The 18,954-nt window shown below is 38.7% G+C and overlaps 1 protein-coding gene across 6 annotated transcripts in view; it reads right to left on the minus strand.

The window, feature by feature from the left end:
- Positions 1–18,954, minus strand: part of BMPR1B (bone morphogenetic protein receptor type 1B) — a 242,618-nt gene that overhangs the window by 8,465 nt on the left and 215,199 nt on the right. For all 6 annotated transcript variants that reach the window (XM_051789776.1, XM_051789775.1, XM_051789778.1 and 3 more), the window contains 6 exons: positions 16,044–16,146; positions 14,982–15,084; positions 8,614–8,710; positions 7,684–7,822; positions 2,533–2,725; positions 1,786–2,083 (listed from right to left, as the gene is read on the minus strand). In XM_051789776.1, the coding sequence (XP_051645736.1) occupies positions 1,786–2,083; positions 2,533–2,725; positions 7,684–7,822; positions 8,614–8,710; positions 14,982–15,084; positions 16,044–16,146 (933 nt within the window). The remainder of the gene's footprint in view (positions 1–1,785; positions 2,084–2,532; positions 2,726–7,683; positions 7,823–8,613; positions 8,711–14,981; positions 15,085–16,043; positions 16,147–18,954) is intronic.

An 18,954-nucleotide genomic window follows, 5' to 3' on the forward strand; every position in this document is an offset into this window, starting at 1 on the left:
GTAGACACAGAGATATAAACGTGTAAAAAATTCTAAGCAAATGTGTCACACCTCACACAGTGACCAGAAGAGACAAGATTTCTCTAATGGGAAACAAATTCCCATTAGTTATGTGAATGGAAGCTTTTTTTCCTTATTAACTCAGATTCAGCTGTATCAGTTTTAATGTTTTTAGAAGTTTATTATACAGCATATATTTTGGTTTGCTTAAAAAGATCTGTTTTCCTTTCCCCACCTCCAAAATGTACATATTTTAAATGTGATAGATACAACAAAAGCTCACAGAATAATTATACTCCTGTAATTGTCTTCACGTACAGCAATTTTTTTTTCACCTACTGTTATGAAAATGACAAAAAAAAAAAGCACAGTCTGAGGTACAACCAGTCACCTACACAGTCCTCAAATTATATATATGCTGGTGACACTTCTGTACACCCCAAAGAATGTAACATAAATCCAGCGACCTGCACCATTTTGCAATATTTCAAATTAAATGAGAAATACAAAGAACTTTACTAGAATTATTAGCTTCAGCAGAGCACACCCCTTTCAACTATTTCCTGTTCTTGCCTGAAAAATGCTGCCTGAGGAAGGATTCAGTGTGAAAACAAGCCAAGTACATAACGTAAATTCCATTTGGACTGTGAAAAATGCATGTTTCACCTTCTTTAATAACAACACTTGGTAGTTCCTAGTTCTTCGTTCATAGTTAAACAGTGTGCTGCTCTGTATTTGCCAGGCAAGGTATGCCTGTAAAGTGTGAAACTTTTTAACAGTATATTTTCAAGTTGTTGTTTTCTAGGCCTCTGTTCCTCAAAGTAAAAATATTCCTTTCTTGTGTCCTAAAGAAAGGTCAGGTTCATAAAGGAAAAGCCTCACCAAGAAATGTGGTGGGTAAGTGAATGGTAAGAAGAGCACATAAAAACTGCCTTTCCTTTCACTCTGAATAATTTCAGTTCAAGATTTGTATAGAATTCTTAATTTATTTTTTTTTAATACTTCAGGGAGTGCACAGTTTCAAAGCTGACCCCTGAAACTGAAACCCTCAGTCTATGTATTCTGGACACATTTCTGTGTACAGAAAAATCAGAGATTTTGGAACACACATCTCCACCACCAGGACCACCACCGAGAGCTCAAACCCCTTTTGAACAGAGCTGTCAGAGAGCAATGTCTCCTTATGAATCCCAGGAGTGAGTAAAGTTCTACTTGTCTGCTCCTTTCTAAGTTCTTTAAACACACAACCATTTTTTTAAATCAAATTTAAAAGCCATTTCAAAAATCAAATCTGTACTTCGGCAATTTGATTTGTAGGAAATGAAACAAAAGGCAGCCCAAATGGGGTCCTTCTCAATAAATCCCAGTTAGTAACTTGTGCAAATGATTAGTATTTTTCTATATAAGTTGTGAGTGAATTTTCATGGGATCAGACAAGCTGAATGCTTCAGTGACAAGACTTCAATCTGTCAGTGCCATGCCCTTTTACCGGGTGCAAACAATACTAGAGTAGCTGTTGAGAATGAAGTGATGAAAACTGAACATTTATGCAAATGTAACTAATGTTTCTAATGTAACTAAACAACTATTTATACACTTGCATTAGGTGTTTATGTGACATTCTCACCCACACTGATAACCTCACACACAGATGAGCAGAGCCCAAAAAGTATGCACATACACTGCAGGAGCATGCTCACATGTGCATGGTCACTCAGTCAACAACTAAGACAGCATTTGCATCTGGTTTACTAACTTTTCCTCAGCCTCCTCACTTCTACTCACCTGATAAATTTAACAGCCAAGCCCAAATCTGCTATACAGCAGGTGCCATTCTTTTTCACCAGGATATTCTTACTTTTTAGGTCACGATGGGCAATAGCAGGTTTGCCCTGAGTACTGAAGATCTCAGTGTGCAAGTGGCACAAACCACTAACAGAGGAGTAAGCCAGTTTCAGCATGGCTTTTGTGTCCAAAGTAGTAGATTTTAGATAATCATAAAGTGAGCCATTCTCATGGTAGTCAGTGATAAGATACAGCTGGGTCCAAGATCCTGTACCTTTAATGTCTGCAGCAATGAATCCTTCAAAAAAAAGAAGATATTTTCACATTAATACATCTCATAGCTTTTTTTTTTTTTTTTTTTTTTGACTGCTCAGAACTCTGGACTGTCATCCACTTCAACAGATTTATTTTGGTAACATTTCATTTCTTTCATCTTACCTACATGCAACTATGTGTCACCTCTAACCTTTAATGTATTTTCAGAAAGCCCAGATATGGAAATACTGGTGGCTGAAGTAGACGTGCTGCGTTTAGAGTAACAACCCCTAAACCCCATTATTTTTTAACTTTTATTTATGTTTCACTAATCCTTGAAACAACTTTCCTTTGAAAAGCGCTGGGTGGCTAATTGCAGAGCACAGCAGGTAACAAAGCACATCAGAAAGGACATCAGATAACAGCAAATACAAAATTACTAAACTCAAGAAACCTGTACACTATCAAAAAATTCTCTTTAATTTCACTCACCAAGAATATTTTCATGTCTCATTAGGACAGTCTGGTAGATTTCTGTTTCTCTGAACCAGCTGGCCTCCTCTGTGGTAAAAAACACTTTCACAGCTACCTTTTCACCACGCCACTTTCCCATCCAGACTTCTCCATAGCGACCTTTTCCAATCTGCTTTACCATTTGAATCTGTTTTGCGATGGTCCTTTGAACCTGCGAAATGCCAAGACAGATGCTTACACTTTGCTCAGTGCAAATCTCTGCATTCACCTCCCTCCTTCTGTGTCTCTTTCCCAGGAAGCCAGTCCCAAGGAAAGTGGAATACACAGCCATTGCATGACGGATTTCAGCAATGCTCCACAATTGCAGATGCTCCCCATTTTCTCCAGGATGCAGTGCTGGTAAGTACACTGTGAAGAAGCCTTTCCATGCATGCTCAAAATGCACTGTGGCTTCTCAAGAAACTAAATCAACCTGTGACTGTGAACCTTGAATTTTTTTATTTTCCTGCGGGATGTTGCCACTTTGTGGAATATTTTTTGTTATTTTTGGAAAAGTTTTGACAGCAAACACTCCTGTTAATCTCAATGTTACCCAAATTCCAAAGGGGTAGGTAACACATTTTGATTAAAACGGGGATATTTGTTATATATTCAACACTGCTGAGACTGAAGGCGAGGGCTCACAAGAGTCAAAAGCGTACTAGCGCTCCAAAACTAGCAAAATTACTGATAGCAGCTTCCTATCACCTCTCCTTGAAAAGGCCAAGCCTAATAACTTCAAAATATACATTCGGTGTTAGGAACCACTACTTACAGAGTTAGGACCCACATGCCTACAAGTATTTTAATATTCATAATTAAATATCAATAAAAAGCAATTTTCCCCCCAAATATTTAGAAGACAGCTTTCTAGTGTCTGTGCCAGCTTTGTCAGTGCCTGTACTGTGAGCTAATGCTAAAGTCAGCTGTAGTGCAGGATCAATGTACATGGTGGAAGCACTGCAGAGATACTCTTCATAAGGATGACAGACCCTGTGTCTACATTTAACAAGCTTTTATAACCATAAAAAATCTTGGACAAATGTGGACTAATATTCTCATCAGATTGGAACATGTCTGCAGATCATATATTTCTAAAAGTTCACAAAAAAACCATGAGTAGATGCTGCAACATGACCCACTGGTGTTCGTGGCTGACTCAGCCTCTCCCTAATACAACAGGAGATTCACCCTCTTGTGCTACAGCATTGCCAGTTCAATCCACAGCTGATGATTTTTGGTTTAGCAGGATTTTAAAGATTTTGAAGGAAAATAATTGTATCATTTCCCATGCAAAGTCCAAGCAACTGGTAAAATCTGAACAAGTTCAATTTTGTGGTCTCTCGCTCGGTTTTGCCACCACCCAGATACAAATCTCAAGCAGTTTATTGCAGCAAGTATGCACTAACTGAATCCCTATGAAATCATATGCATTTCATGTAATCCAAAATGTTTTTTGGAATCTTGGCTGACAGAAATAAGCAAAACTTGATTTTTAGAATCATTTGCTTCCTTTGTTATGCCTGGGAGGTTTAGTGGAAACTACCAGTTTGGTAATGCTGAGCAGGACTGCCACAATCCCACTGCAGCATGAACATATTTCAAACATGAACTCAAAACCTACTAGGTAAGGTCTATCTATCATCATTCATTTTGTAAAAAACCCACTGGTTTTCATAATAGACAATTTTAAGAAGCAAAATATACAGTGGCATTTATGCAAAGCCATTTCAAACGTCCCAGCTTTCTTCTTCTGTCATTTAAACAGAATTCCATTTTTCCAGCCCTGCAATGTATTATTAGACTTCCAAGATGGTAGCTTCAATGCCATTATTTTTGATTAACATCAGTGAAAGCCAAGAACAGAGATTAGCCTGAATTTTTTAAATTGATTTATTCTCTTTTATACTCTCATACAGTGATTGAACAACAGTTATATTACATTGGAATTTTGCTGTAACATTTTGTAATGTCATTTTAGCATTATTGCTTTCTATTTTGCCCATTTTAAAAATGCATCCTGAACAATAATGTAGTTATATCAAATAACTTAATTTGTGTAAATATATGTAATGGCATCATAAAGTACATGGAATTACAATACTTAATGATGAAAAGTTCCTTATTAAATTACATTAAGAAAATGAAAAACACATTTCTGTTATGGGTTTTCAGGCGGCAGAATACTATGTGAAGGGCCTTAACCTAGTTTCCTCTTGCTAGAACTGGTCAAATGATTTCCTATGAACAATTTATTTTATTTTAAGGAATTTAGTCCTTTCTTGTATCATAAACCAATTAGGATTTCTAAAACAAATAGGTTAATCAAAATTGTTGGATGAACTGATTTCATAAGTATGCTGAATGATGTGTTGATGTGAATTATTTATACTGAGTGGGGCTGAATTTTTTTATTTCTTTTTAAATTTATTTTATTTAAATTTATAATAATAAATAAATTTATTTTATTTCTATTTAAATTTGTATATTTTGTTGCTTGAGCTCTGTTAGCAGCCAGGTAAAGTTACATGGCCTTTTCTTTCCTCTCCCCAAGTGGAATCAATCCAATTACCAGCTCTTTCTATTTTTCTGGCATTTAGCTAAATGTGTTCAGCTACTGCAGATGAAAATTTAGACAAACTAACTTTTTGTAACTTCAATATTTTGAACAGAGAACTTCATACCTATGGCTGGGGTGCAGTCCCTTGAAAAGCAAAGCTCATTGGAAGGGGAATAGGAAAAAAAATGCATGAAAATGTAGAGACCAAACTGTAATTAGCAAACTCTTCAGACAGATCACTGAAATAAATGTCCCCAACATCTAATCTCCTTCCCCTGTTTTGCATGGGAATTCATGGTAGGCAACAACTTTGCCTTACACTTGTCAAGGCCAATGGGGTTCTCCTTGTTTGCACAGACTTGCACAGATCCCAGTTTGTTGGTCCAAAGCCTTTATTTAAAACTTATTTTTTCTTGGTTTAAAGTTTGATTTGCAGCATTTGACCTGCAACAAACTCTTCTGTCAGAGGTACAAACAGGTCAGGAGAAAGAACGCTTTCTAAATGTCATCGTATTGACAAAATCTTGGCTAAATGTTTGTTTTGGGTATAATATTTGTACCCATTAGAATAAATGCTCTGCACTGAAGAAAAACATTACTGTTTAGCATAAAGTGACATTTTGTAATAAATTTGCATCTCATTTTCCCAAAAGTATAACCCTGGATGTTTCAGTCTTTGCATAAGAAACAGAGTTAAAAAGAAACTCTTGCACAATAAAGTCTAGAGCATTATTGCCAAGGATTTTCTTTATACTTGTTTCAGGCATGGGACCATCTGTGCATTTATGGGGAACTCGTAGTAGTTGTAGCTGTCTGGGAAATGCAGGAAACATCTATTACTAAGTACAAGATTCATTATAGCACTCATTTTATTTCTCTTCCACACAAAATCACTGCTTGAGAAAGTCTAGGGGGAAAAAAGTGTGTGTTTTTTGTAGGCAAAGGGGGAGCAGGGGAAGAGTGTCTTGAGAAAAAACCACTTGGTCCACTGGCTGCAAACTTTCCAGGCTTGAGGGGTGGACTGACAGAAGACTAGATGGCTCCTGCTTCATGGAGCAGCACAGGTCTGAGAGCTACTGTGCAATGACTCAGCTGGGATGTGCCACCTTGGCCATTACAGCAGTTAATTAGCAGAAGTTAGTTTTCCTGTCCACTGCAAGAGCAGACCTGGGGACACCAATGAGGCTGTACATCCCACCTTCAAACAGTACACTGGGACAGAAGAAGGCATAAAGAACAAGCATTGTTATAACCAAGCATAACCAGCATTGCACCAGCTTTTTTGGGATCCTGGGATGAAGTACTGAGCCATTCACTGTTATGAGATGCCTCAGGGCACCTGCTACCCACATGAGCTGCTGGAAACATATCCTCTCAGAGAAAAACCACCTAGTTCCTTATATTTACTCAAAATTATTACATTTTTGCTGTCATTGTAACAAGTAGGAGCATCAAGTGCAGACCAAGACCTTAATGTGGCAAGTGTTACGCAAAAAACCCAAAGCAAACAAAGGAAGAATCCCTCACAATTAAATCACTTGGAAGCACTTGTTAGGAATAGTTTTAAACTGTTCTAAACATAGTTCTAAACATAGGATCCCTCCCTTTCCATGGGTGGATATATCCCATATCCCATTAGTATAGGATATGACAAAGCTTTCTTAAAGCCTAGAAGAAACTCAGCCTTGCTTCATTTTTAAGGAAATATAAAACTTCCCATTTAATTTCTTCTTTAGGGTGTATAAAAAAGATGTGTGGGGAAAAAAAAGAGATAGTACATGCAAACTGGACAACACCTACCGTAATACCATCACTACAAACTAATAGGTTTGGGAGACAGGAAGGACATATCATCTCTGAAAAATTAAAATGAAATCTAATTCATTTTCTCAGAAGCAGTATTTTAAATAAGTAACCTGGCTTTCTTACCAGTTCTAAAAAGCAATGATGATCCCCAGAAACAAAACCCCCTGGAGAACAGAACTGTTTTGCCACAGAAGGTTTTGCCTTTTCAGCAGGCTTATTCGTCATGGAGTCTGTTCAGAAATAATCACAAACTCCATCCCTGTGCTTTTAATGTTTGAGATTGCCACACTACAGGGAAAAAAATACCTCTTGACTTCTGAATGCAAATTGAAGCCTACAAATAAATAGGTTCCAAGTTTGATGAGCTACAGTTCCCTTCAGATAATGTGTCACTTTTTGAAACCCAATGTGTGGTGCACATACAAAGCAGGAAAACAAGATCAGTGGGCCAGATGCTGTCCTGTACACTGGGGTAAATGCTGATGAAATTCCATGAGCTCCCTTGGCTTGTACTTACCCTATGGTATCTAGAATAAGAAATGAGATGAGGTAGGAAAATAACCCTAAGCTTTTTTTGGTTTGGTCTACATGAAAAAAAGTCTCCTGCTTCTAAAGCAGCTTAAATCCTTGTTATTTCTGGGAGAGAAAAAAACCAAAACACTAAAACAACAACTGAGGACATGTAAATATAATTTCTTTTGCTTCGTCTCCCTCTACTCATTTTTGCCTTTGAAACTTGCATTAAAATAGTGTTGCTTCCTTACCAGGAGAGGGAGCCCAGAGCCACTCCCTGAGCTCTGGGACTGCTCGATCAAATCTTTCAGGGACTCTCCAGGGGGAATGTAGGTCTCGTCCTGCTCCAGCCCAATGCTGTAGTGGTGCCTCGTCTCTTGGCGTTTGTATCTGACGTTTTACATGAAAAAAAAATTAGTTTTGAATACAATGAACAACGTGCATTGAATAATGTACATCATCCTTCGTATTTCCTTCATTTATAGACTAACAGCTTTCTCTGCTTCCTTGAGGAATATGCTGGACTCACTGGCCAAAATTTTCTATTTTATTTTTAGTAACTGTTTTCAGCATAAAAACTTTTAAGTGTAACACTCAAAGACTGTGCAATCTGGGGTAAGCAACCAAATGCTTTCCTTTCAGAAACTTGAATATGACTAAAACACAGATCAAATAAATAATCAGTTTTATTTTACTGTCTGCAGTGGACTTTTAAGAGCCAGAGGAAGTAGAGTCATGGAATCTTGGACTGTTTAAAAAATGTGACAAATTATTAAAACCATGTATATTATGATAACATTCTAGAAACATTTACTTACATTCCTGTATTGCCCTCTTTTTTATGGTCACCTCTTCACCACATAAACACATTTAGAAGTCTTAGGTTTATTTACCCTATATAAAATTTGTCCTTTGGCCTTCATAAACTCAGTAGAGAATAATCTGTGCTTCAACCTGAACAGTTTTGTAGGATGTTAGGCAAAAGACTCTATATGAAATGCATCACATAGGTATACCTGTGACTAGCATGAATAAAATACACATTATTTTCTCACTATAAAATTACAGTTTCACATTTCTTTTCCTTTATGTCCACTTCTATTTTTTTCAAATTCCTAAGTCTATAAAAAGATAAACGTTGGGAGGAACATTAACCAAGAGCCAAATTATTCCTTATTTACCTGAAGTAGCAGAATATGATGATAAGCACCAGAAGTATACTGCAAACAGTCACTGAGATCAGCAGGGCCTTATGGTGGATGTTTGCTTCAGCAAAGTCTGGAGTTAAAAACAAGAGAGGTAGAAAATTCAGAAAGGGAGGTGGTAAGAAGTCAGTCTCAAAAGACACACCCTTAAAAAGTATGTTGAGCACAAGATCATTTCCATTCTTTTCTAATGAAGTCCTGTGCAAGATACCCCTGGAGTCCCCAGGCATTTTGTGTGCTGTTTGACCCTCATTGACCAGGGCAGAACTGGCACCTCCAAAAGCCTATTTGATTTTTCAGCTCTCACTCAGACAAAACATCGCCTTGATTTGCAATTCCCTTTTGGGGTCTGAATGAAAAAATCAGTCAAGACCTGTAACTCTGTGTCTTAACTTGACTGTTTATCTTAAAACAGTCATATTAAGTAGCATCCTATTGAGTAGTTAACATTAAAAAAGAAAACAACAACCAAACAAACAGAAAAACCCCCCATGACAAAACTCAATTTATCCTAGAAGGGAAGACACATCAGACCATTCAAACCCTCAAGAAGGCAGGCCACAAGATATCTTGAAAGTATATTTCCCTCATTACAGAATAATCCTTCTCTTGGATCCTGTTTTAAACACCTGAACAGGAATTTTCTCCTCCATTCACTTTACAGCAGCCCTGCGTGCCAGTAAGTCCTTCCCATGTTTGTGGGCAAAACTATTCTTACAGTAGCTATTCTGTAAAACACTCTGAAAATGAAACGTGTCAAGTAACTTGTAGAAAATTCTGTTACATAAAAACTATTAAAACATTTCAGTCAATCTGGGCATGTGAAACTCATATTCTCCTTTAAAGTACAATATTGATCTCCAAACTTGTATTCTCAGCTCAGGCAAGCAAGTCTGACCTTCAATCATGTTTCTCTGCTGAAAAACAAAGAAACCTAGCAGTATGCTTTTTCAACCTCCCCTACTACCCAAACTCTCAAAATTACAGTATTCCAGCATGTATCTACGTGCCACCCTCCCGAAGTTGCTATCTGGTATAACGCAAATGAGGACCATGGTTTCTGAAGCTCTTCCAGCCTTGCTGTCTTGCATCCTTCACTCTAATGCCTGACACATCATAGAATGCAAGAAATCTATCCTTATTGACTTGTCCTGGAACAATGTTATTATGTTTCAGATTTACAAGGGTAATGAGACCAGGAGATTCCTAAGGGACTCTTAGTTTACTGTCAGACTCTTTTTATTTTAAAGATCCAGTTTCTCCTTCTTTTTTCACTCCCAAACTATTTCTTCCCTTCCCCGTTCCATTACAAATAGAGATTACCTACCAACTCACCTTTTGATCACACTGGTCATGTTTTAACCTGCCATTACCTGCTCTGGGAGCATTAACAATGTAAACATTCAAGACACAGCTGACGCCTTTGAAAGGGGACACTGACACAATGTCTATCAGGAAAACACTCAAGCCCATCATTCTCCCTGCCACAGCAGATTTATCCCTGGCCTGCCACTCCAAGTGGGCTGTGAGTCGAAACCGAGAGCCCACCGGGGAATCCAGACCTCTCTCGTGAAGGCGATGGCTGTTCAGCAGGGCTGAGGGCTCCAGTTTGTGCTTTGTAAGCAGCCTGTGTCAGCCACCATTTCCCTCTAAAATGTGTGGTTTGTAGCAGTTTAAGATGCCTCAGCCCATCAGCTGAAGAGAAGATAAACAGAGCACAGAGACCATATAGTGGCATTTTATACCTGGGAGAAACCTGGATATCTGTCCACAGCAAGGGTTTTCCTACTTCACAGAGTAAGACATCATGGAAGCTGGAGGTTTGTGCTTAGCAGTAATGAAAGCTGACATCAGATGCAGAGGGAGCAATTCAGATCTTTCTCATACTTGTGTATGCTAGACGGTAAAGCCATGGAAATCCGTGCCTTTATACAGGCACAAAGTGTTGCACATGAACCTGTTCATGCTGTCTGTGTGTGCATGAGTATATGCATTTGGAGAGGGAAGATAAAGATGCTGAAATCTTTAATCAAATTACGGTAATTTTTAGTGTTTAAGTGATCCAAACATTGTGCTCAATGTTTCTAATGGGCTTCTGCCATTCAGAAAAGTAAATAAATGCAGTTTTGGTTTACCCAGAGGCCAGAAGGCATTTTGGAAGTGCTGTTTAACTCTCAGATCAACTTCAGGCTCCAACACTGCAAAATTCTTTTGGTACCCAAATGCAATTACGCGAAGCATGTGCAAGGAAAGCATGCACGACATAAAGGAACATGTCCTGATCTCCTTGCTGGGAGTGGCTGCTGCAGAGTGCAGCAGCACCAACGCACTTATGCTCTTGCAGTGGGTGATGTCCCCCATGCCAGCAGTGTCAGTTGACATAGCTTTTGTAGTGGTTCACTCTGCACAGCACAGGCATGCAACTAGCTCTCACAGGAGGAGAGAATAAGTTCCATATGTCTTTATATTTATTTGGCTACGTATGATGAGAGACAATACTGATGATAAGCGAGCTATTGTCTCACCTTTCAAACACTTCCTGCATTTTTAAAGCATTTTGGCAGAATTTGATTTGCTTGCTCACTTGAGGACTTCATAAACCTGCTGGTATGTGGACAACACAAGATTAAATGCATGCCCTCATCCTTACACCAGCAATATCTGTTTGTTCTGCTGCACTGAACCAGGCTGGTGCTGCTGGAGATCAACTCTTTCCTCCTCCTCCAGCCCAAGTCGTTCTCCCCAGAGCTGCAGGACAAACCTCCCTTTCCCTGCACAATTTTTGGCACCTCCTTGACCAGGTGGAAGGATGGGGAAGCTCAGCTGTGAGTCTGCTTAATGACTGGCTTGTGGGCTCTGTGGTGAAGACTGTGGTGGGTCCCAGTCAGTGCCAGTTTATGTGCTGGAGATACTCTGTCCTTCAAGAAGTCCAGCACTGTGCTTTTTAGTGTTATGTTACTTGGTAACTGCAAGGTGCCAAGCAGCAGTTATGAGAATAAGCAGTAGCTTCCATGGAGGCAGCAGTGAGTGATTACCAGGAGCATGGTGTGGGGAGTGCAAAACAAACACTTTGGGAAGCCTCTTCACATACTCTGGCTGGCTGATAATAGCGAAGCCCAGCAAACAGCACGTTAATAGTTTCATGTAGTATGAAAACAGCGGTGCATGCTGGTGTCAGTGGTGAGCTCAGTGATACCAAGTTGCCTCTCAGTTATTCTCCAACGATTTCCCCCTCCTCCACCACTTGTTTCTCTCACTGCCATCCGTGGGACCATGCTGAGGAGTGCACTGAAAATGCCACCCAGCAGGTTCAAGGGAGAAGTCACCATATCAAAGGGAGAGGAGGTTCGCTTCCCTCCCCAGGTCCCTTCAGTTCACAATGTTACAGTTATCCAAGTAAAAACGGCAGTGAAATCCGAGGCGTGGAGACTGTGTGCACACATCAAACCCCATCATTCCTCCAATCATTCCCTTGCCCATTCATCACTAGCTATACAGGCAGGGAGCCAGACACGGTGGCACCACCACTTCTGCTTATATAGGCTCTAAATCAGTAAAGACATATTTCTCCTTTTGACTGGTCTCAGTCTGTGCTTTTGCTGGGATTTCCAGGAATATCTTTTATTGTTTAAAGCAAAGGTGTTATATCAGACCCAATTATGATTTTCATTTCCTTATTAAGACAGATGTATATCTGGAACAACGACTTAGTGGTTTCTCTGGGGTATTTTATCCTGCTAGTTCTGTACCGAGATGAGCTCAAAACTTACACTTAGCTGTTGTTTCTTCCATCTTGCTTAACAAGTCTTGCTTTGACCAGCGTTAATTCTTCTAGCTCTCACTTTCATGTCTGTGGTCCTCCTTTCTTTTTTGGGGGGCTAGGGGATGTGGGGTGTAGGAGGATGGGTGTGGGATAAACCTCGCTTTCCAGCACATGCCAGGTCTGGAAAAGCACTTTGAGAACATAAGTCGCTTGCCTTTGTAGATATTACCTTGGTGCATAGGTCAATTTGCAGTTCAACAACCTCTGACCTGCAGCTGCATGATCTCCCTAGACTTTGTCTCCCATGAGATGTCATCTTGGACATGAGTTCATCAGAAGCCAACTTTCTGTTTGTTTTTTATTTCTAAAGGAGCATACATATGGAATCCTGAAGGCCAAAAGGTTGTTCCTATAAGCTTTTTTTAGTTCATCTTTCTTTCTTTGTACTTATAGTTTATGTTAAATTTGATATACAATTCTAACAGTATCAGACAATCACACTCCCCAGTACCACATTTACTATCACAGCATCTTATGTATCTCAGAACATCTGTGAAGGCAAGAAGCTTGGACAGACCACATGCTCCTTAGCACATTTTTTACTAATGTTTCCAGTAAATAAAATGATCACAGTCATAGTACTGGGCACTGGCAGTAGCATGTATTTATACACAGTATTTGTGCCTAGTTGCAGTGAGGATCTACAGTTCTAACTGGCTTTTTTTCTGAGGTTTCATATTAGGATACAGCAGCAACAAATTAAAACAGGCCTGGCACCAAGAATGACATATTTACTTAAGGCCTTAATAAAGGTGCTGACTTCAGCCCTGTTCAGCCACATTTAATGGAGCAGCTCTTGAAACGTATTTTTGCAATACACTGACAGGATACTGGTAGTGTGAGAGTTTATTTCAAACAAAAATCTTCAGAATATTTTGAGTGAGTACATTGCCTTTTGTTTGTCATGCTAAAATAGACAACTTTGCAACATAGAACAGCTAGAACCCTGCTCCAACTCCATGATATTTTTTTTTTTAACAAATATTCTCTCTGCTATTTAATGAGTCTGCCACCATGGTGCCCAAGTGATACTTTATTTACCCCATATATACAAAGAACAAACCCAACATCAGTCTAAACACCTTCTGCCACTACCAAAAGCTTGTTTTATTGCTTTCTGTATAAGCAGCAGAGACCATTGCCAAATAACTAAAATCTCAAAAAGGTGGATGTCTAGTGTTAGGCCCTGGTTCAGTATTTTTAAGTAGTTTTAATGTAGAATAAACTCAGCAGTAAGAAGAAATCATGGCAGTGTTTTCCAAATTGATATTTAATGAAAGACTAAGTAAGTGTGAACAAATATTGACTTCTTTTTGGAGCTTCTCTCTCAGTCCAAATAACTTTATAAAATTAAATAAACCAACAAAGTAGTACATTACTCTTCTGTTGGAAGTCAGAATTTTATGAGGTTTTGCTGCCTTAATGGCAAGCTAGTAAACAGTGAAGTATTTACATACTACTCTCCACAGGCTTGATTTTGCAGCCCATCTGTGCAGAGTTTCACAGGCATGAAGGGAACAGCTTACATGAGTGAAAGGCATTCTCCAAGCATGCATTTGTGTAAGTATCTGCTGTTTGTGTAACTAAGAGAGCATCTGCACACTGATCTGGATTTTCAACACAGAATGCCATGACTATAAATTCTTCTGCAACTCTGAAGTGACTCAATGCTGAGCACCGATTCCTGCCAATGCCACTTCATCATGGATGAGTTTACACTTACTTAGGCATACCTAAAAGAAAGTGTATTCTGCAACATCCAGACAAAAGTAACTTTACAAACTTTCAGAAAGTGATGTTTAAACAAACGAACAAAAATGCTAAAACCTTTCCCCAGCATTTACCAATACATGTCCATTTGCTCTCAAATAACAAATTAAAAAAACCCACAACAAACAGTGCATGAGTTCTTACCCTACATTCTATTTTCAGCTACATTTTTCAAGTCAAAAATGCAGTGTAGTGACTTGTTATTGTCCTAGGGCTGGTGTCAGGTCTTTTAAAGAAGAAAAGCTTAATGGACTACAGTCAGCTTGAACTGACCAATTAACCACTGCAGACCTGGTCCCAGATAGGTGTAGAGTTATGAAGGACAGTAATGCACGTTGCAGGGACTAGAGAGAGGATTCAATTTGATTGTCAGGCTAAAAACACACACAGTCAGAGGCATCCTCTGCCATGACTAACATCGAGGGAGAGGATCATCCCACATCTTTGGGATGATCACTGATAGCTAGCAGGTCTGTGCTAGGACAAAACTGTGCAACTCTAAAGCACCTGGTGTTCACTGCATGTGTGCCGTGGGAATAAGAGCAAGGATCAGCAATTATGGGCCAAGACACTGCTCCGCACACAACTACAGGAATGCAGCAATACTGTTTAATGCCATTTATCTCTCTAATCATGGGAATTTGGACAGGGTTGCTTCAGTTTTGACTCTGTTTCTTCCTAAGGTACAAAGAGCAACAGCAGGAAAAGATCAGTTTAGGACTGGATTTTGTTCCCCTTACTTCCCCCTTACCTCGATTCTTCAGTGGTGGCAGTGTAGGGTGAAGGTGTTTGTTACAATAATCTTGGCCTGTGCAACATTCAATAGATCTTCTTTGGTGTGGAATAGGAGTGTCCTAAAACAAACAATTTGATAGAAAGCAATTCATTACCTGTGTTGTAAATATATAGTCATTCTGGCACTTGAGAGAAAGATGTGCTTACTAGCTGGACTGCAATCTGCTACAGATTTCTAGGATGTGTGGAGTAAGGATTTCTGCCACCCAGTGTATCCAGCAATATTTCATCTAGACAATTAAGAGATTAACTCATTCCTAACTTATGTCTGTTGGTGCCCTAGTGCTGCAGAATGACTCCAATGGTGCAAGTCAGAACTGAAAGTCACACACATCCATCAGTTAGGCTTACATTGCAATAATGAGTTATTGTGGGTATCCAAAACAGTTTAGTCAGAATAATACAGGAATTGCTGTGTGGACTAATTTAACTGCTGATTCTGGTCTCATGGGAAGCTGGGTAAAATACCTTCCATGGGTCTTAATGATTAGATCATTCCTATACTCATATGAAACCATTTAAGGTTAACATGAGGAAAGACGAACACTTTAGAGCCACCTTGCTCCATTGCCCATACCCCTTCCATTCCTGCAGATAGTCTTCCATCAGATGATCACAGTACATGAAGGGAATTTCTGGCACCAAAAATCCAAAACCAAAGTGTAACTGCATATAAGACATAAAAGTTGCTGCAGTCTATCAAATGATATCTAACTAACTTCAGCTACCATGGAGACTTCAGGAGTTAGACTGCATTTCTTTAAATACAAACTTCCTCTGAGTGGGAGTGTTACTAGTAACAGCAGTGCCAAAACCAAAAGCATAAGTTGTTGTCAGGAGCAGCTATGGCATCATGTTTTGGGGATACACATGCACTCCCCTCTGCAATCAATGTGGATCTACTATCTGCCAAATGAACAGAAGTGAAAAACATGGACACAGTAACGTCTGTTGACTGCACTTTAATTGAAAGCTATCAAAAATTCAAGCAACACTCTGGCAGGAAATACTTCCTTACCCGACACTGGAAGTCTGAGCCCTCTAATCCAAGACATCCCTTGGTGACTAAATGTCCACCAGACTCATCTTCTTCTATTATAGTGAAGCAGTAGCCATCAGTGCTGAGGATTGGAAAGAATGAATCAGAAAAAGGCACTGAAGTGAAAAATGTGCTGCTCAATATTGTTTTAAACTTTGCTCCCTGCAAGACAAATCTGCCATTAACAAATCAACATACTAAGGCTGCTGTGGATCAGCTCTTGCACACACAGAGGATGCTGCACCTTGGAGTAAAGGCACTTACCTTTCCAACATTTCACAGCTACAAACCCCACTAACAAACATATTAATTCTCTGCCTATGGTCATTATTTTGTCAAGACTCTGGAGACGTGTACAGATGCAGCCTTCAAGTTACAGAAGGTCTGCCTTGTATGTGAGAACAAGGCACGGATATTTACATCATGAGAAAGACCTAAAGGAAGAAACATTTTCGAGATACTAAATGTAAAATATTATTAAGAGTGATTTGTGATGCCTGTTTTAACCATATTATGAACTGCAACACTCTTGTGTATGTTCTTGAGTTATCATCAACACCCTTCATAATTGTTTACTTGGGTTATAAGCTTAAAGTGATCCATAATGCTTCCGTTTACAAGAACATGCACCAGGGAGGACAAGTATACTAACAGATGGCTAGATGGTGCCGGTGATAAATGTCCTTCCTTGATGAAGGTCAAATGCCTAAATGCTATGGAAAGAGGGGGAGGAGAGCACGGAAAGGGTGACTGCATTTTATTGAAACCACTGTACATTTATTTCTCAGCACTCTGAGGGAGATATGTAATGTGTAAGAAACAAAAATTGACTGATTTGCAGGAAGAAGATCTAAAAATAAAGAAAAAACTCTTTAATACAAGACATTTAAGTCACATAAAAAGAAAATATTCTGTTATTTCCCCAGGAAAACAACACTGGTTATTATGTGCAATGAGTATTTTTCAGAAGAGAAACTCAGTTAAACCAAGGAAATACAAAGAAAAAGGGATTAGAAAACTTAAACACAGCAAAATTTCAGATGATTTGCTCCTTACTTGAGAGTCTAACAGAGCAACAAGAGCAAAGGCAATGAAGAGGCACAGTTACACATTTAAGAGATAAACACAATTTGTAAGTATTAGCTACATGACAGAGATGCTGCATAGGATCATGTCAAACATTTGTTGTGGCATATTTTTATATTAGTGGTGCAGGGTCTAGCCACAGTAAGCTTATTACTTCAAATAATAATCTATCATGGGTTATTGACTTCTGGATTTGAAAAGTACCCCACTGCACATCACAAATTACTTTCTCGGAGAAGTGAGCGATGACTTCTACCCTTCTTTGACATTGTGCATACAAGGAAGGCAAAGGAGACAGTAACCCTTCTGGGCAACTACCACCTTGATTTTGTTGCTTAAGCTTAAAATACAGGAACAATAGGATTGCCAAGAGAGACTGTAAGGAATCCATTAGAGTAGAATATTATATTGGATTAGATTTTATTTGTTTGCATGGTGCCTTTGATTCAAAGTAATGAGTAAGTTTAACCCAGGGGACAGAGCAACAAAACAATACATTGCAATCAAGTGAAACACTGCAGTCAAGTGAAATACAAAAATGAACTCGACTGCTAACAGTTCCCAGCAAAAAAAACCCCCTAACTCTCCGTTCATCAAATAAAAGCAAGGCAAGGAAAAGTCAAATTGTTTGCAAAAGGGAAAAAGAGAAACAGAAAAGTCAGCAGTTTTAATTCTATTTTTCTGACTTGTCATGGGACTGATTCTTAGCTCATTTCTGAAAATTAAATTCAGGCTCCTCAAGTACTTCAGTTCCTCTGAATATTTTACTCCAAATTGAAAAAGGAAAACAAAATTAGATTGGATAGAGCAAAACAAAAAAGTTATAAATGACCAACAATAAGGATAAATCATGCTCTTTACAGACAATCTTAAAATAATGAAGGAAAAGTGAGAGAAAGAAACAGTAATGCTGAGCAGAATAAACACTGGTTCTATCTCTAAGGAAAAAAAACCACAAAAGTTTTCATACAATGTAAGAATTCATTGTTTTTGAAAATTTCTGAGGTGTTTGGGTGAGAGGGAGAAGTGACTCTTCTGAAAAGAAAGAAGTATCTCCTAACTGCTTCCCCACTCCCCCCCCTGATCTGTTCTCCTGGTTCACAGGACATAGCCCTGCTTTACATACCCTGATTACCCTATCTCATACCTGCCTATGGTAGAAATGAAACTGTTCTTACTAATACAACAAGTCAGAAACAAGTCAGTTGACTCTGCATCATCTCAAATTTTATGTTTATTTTGGTGACTGCACAAGTAGAAACATCTGTACATCACCTGTACATATATATACAAATTATATATATGTATATATACATGTATGTGTATATATATATATATATATATATATACACACATATATATACAAAGCAGTACAAAAATCCTATTCTCCCCTTCCTAGCAAAAATTTGTAGTAGAGAACTATTATTTTCTTAAACTCTGCAATTTGAATTCTGTGTAATTTGATTCTGCAAATGGTGTGTAAAGATGGAACTCAGTGTGATGTTGCTGAATACATCTGGATACACATCCACTAACCTCCTCCACTAAAGCATCACCTTATTAGAGTATGGTGCAGGAGAGTGATTAAATACATTTTGGATGTGATCACTAATAAGCACAGATTTGCTATGTCACATATTTGCCAAGAGTGAATTTTTACAGTCAAGTCAAATGCCAGGAAAATAGAGGGAGTTAATAGCGGAAACACTGACAGACACTGATATAGAAGGTGCTGCTACAATTAAAGATTACCACAAAGAAAGCAATGATCTTAACTCAGACCTTTACTAAATGTCAGAAGACA

The sequence above is a fragment of the Manacus candei genome, unplaced genomic scaffold (assembly GCF_025592945.1).
Source record: "Manacus candei isolate 608988 ecotype Guabito, Panama unplaced genomic scaffold, ASM2559294v1 h1tg000028l, whole genome shotgun sequence".
NCBI classification, from domain to species: Eukaryota; Metazoa; Chordata; class Aves; order Passeriformes; family Pipridae; genus Manacus; species Manacus candei.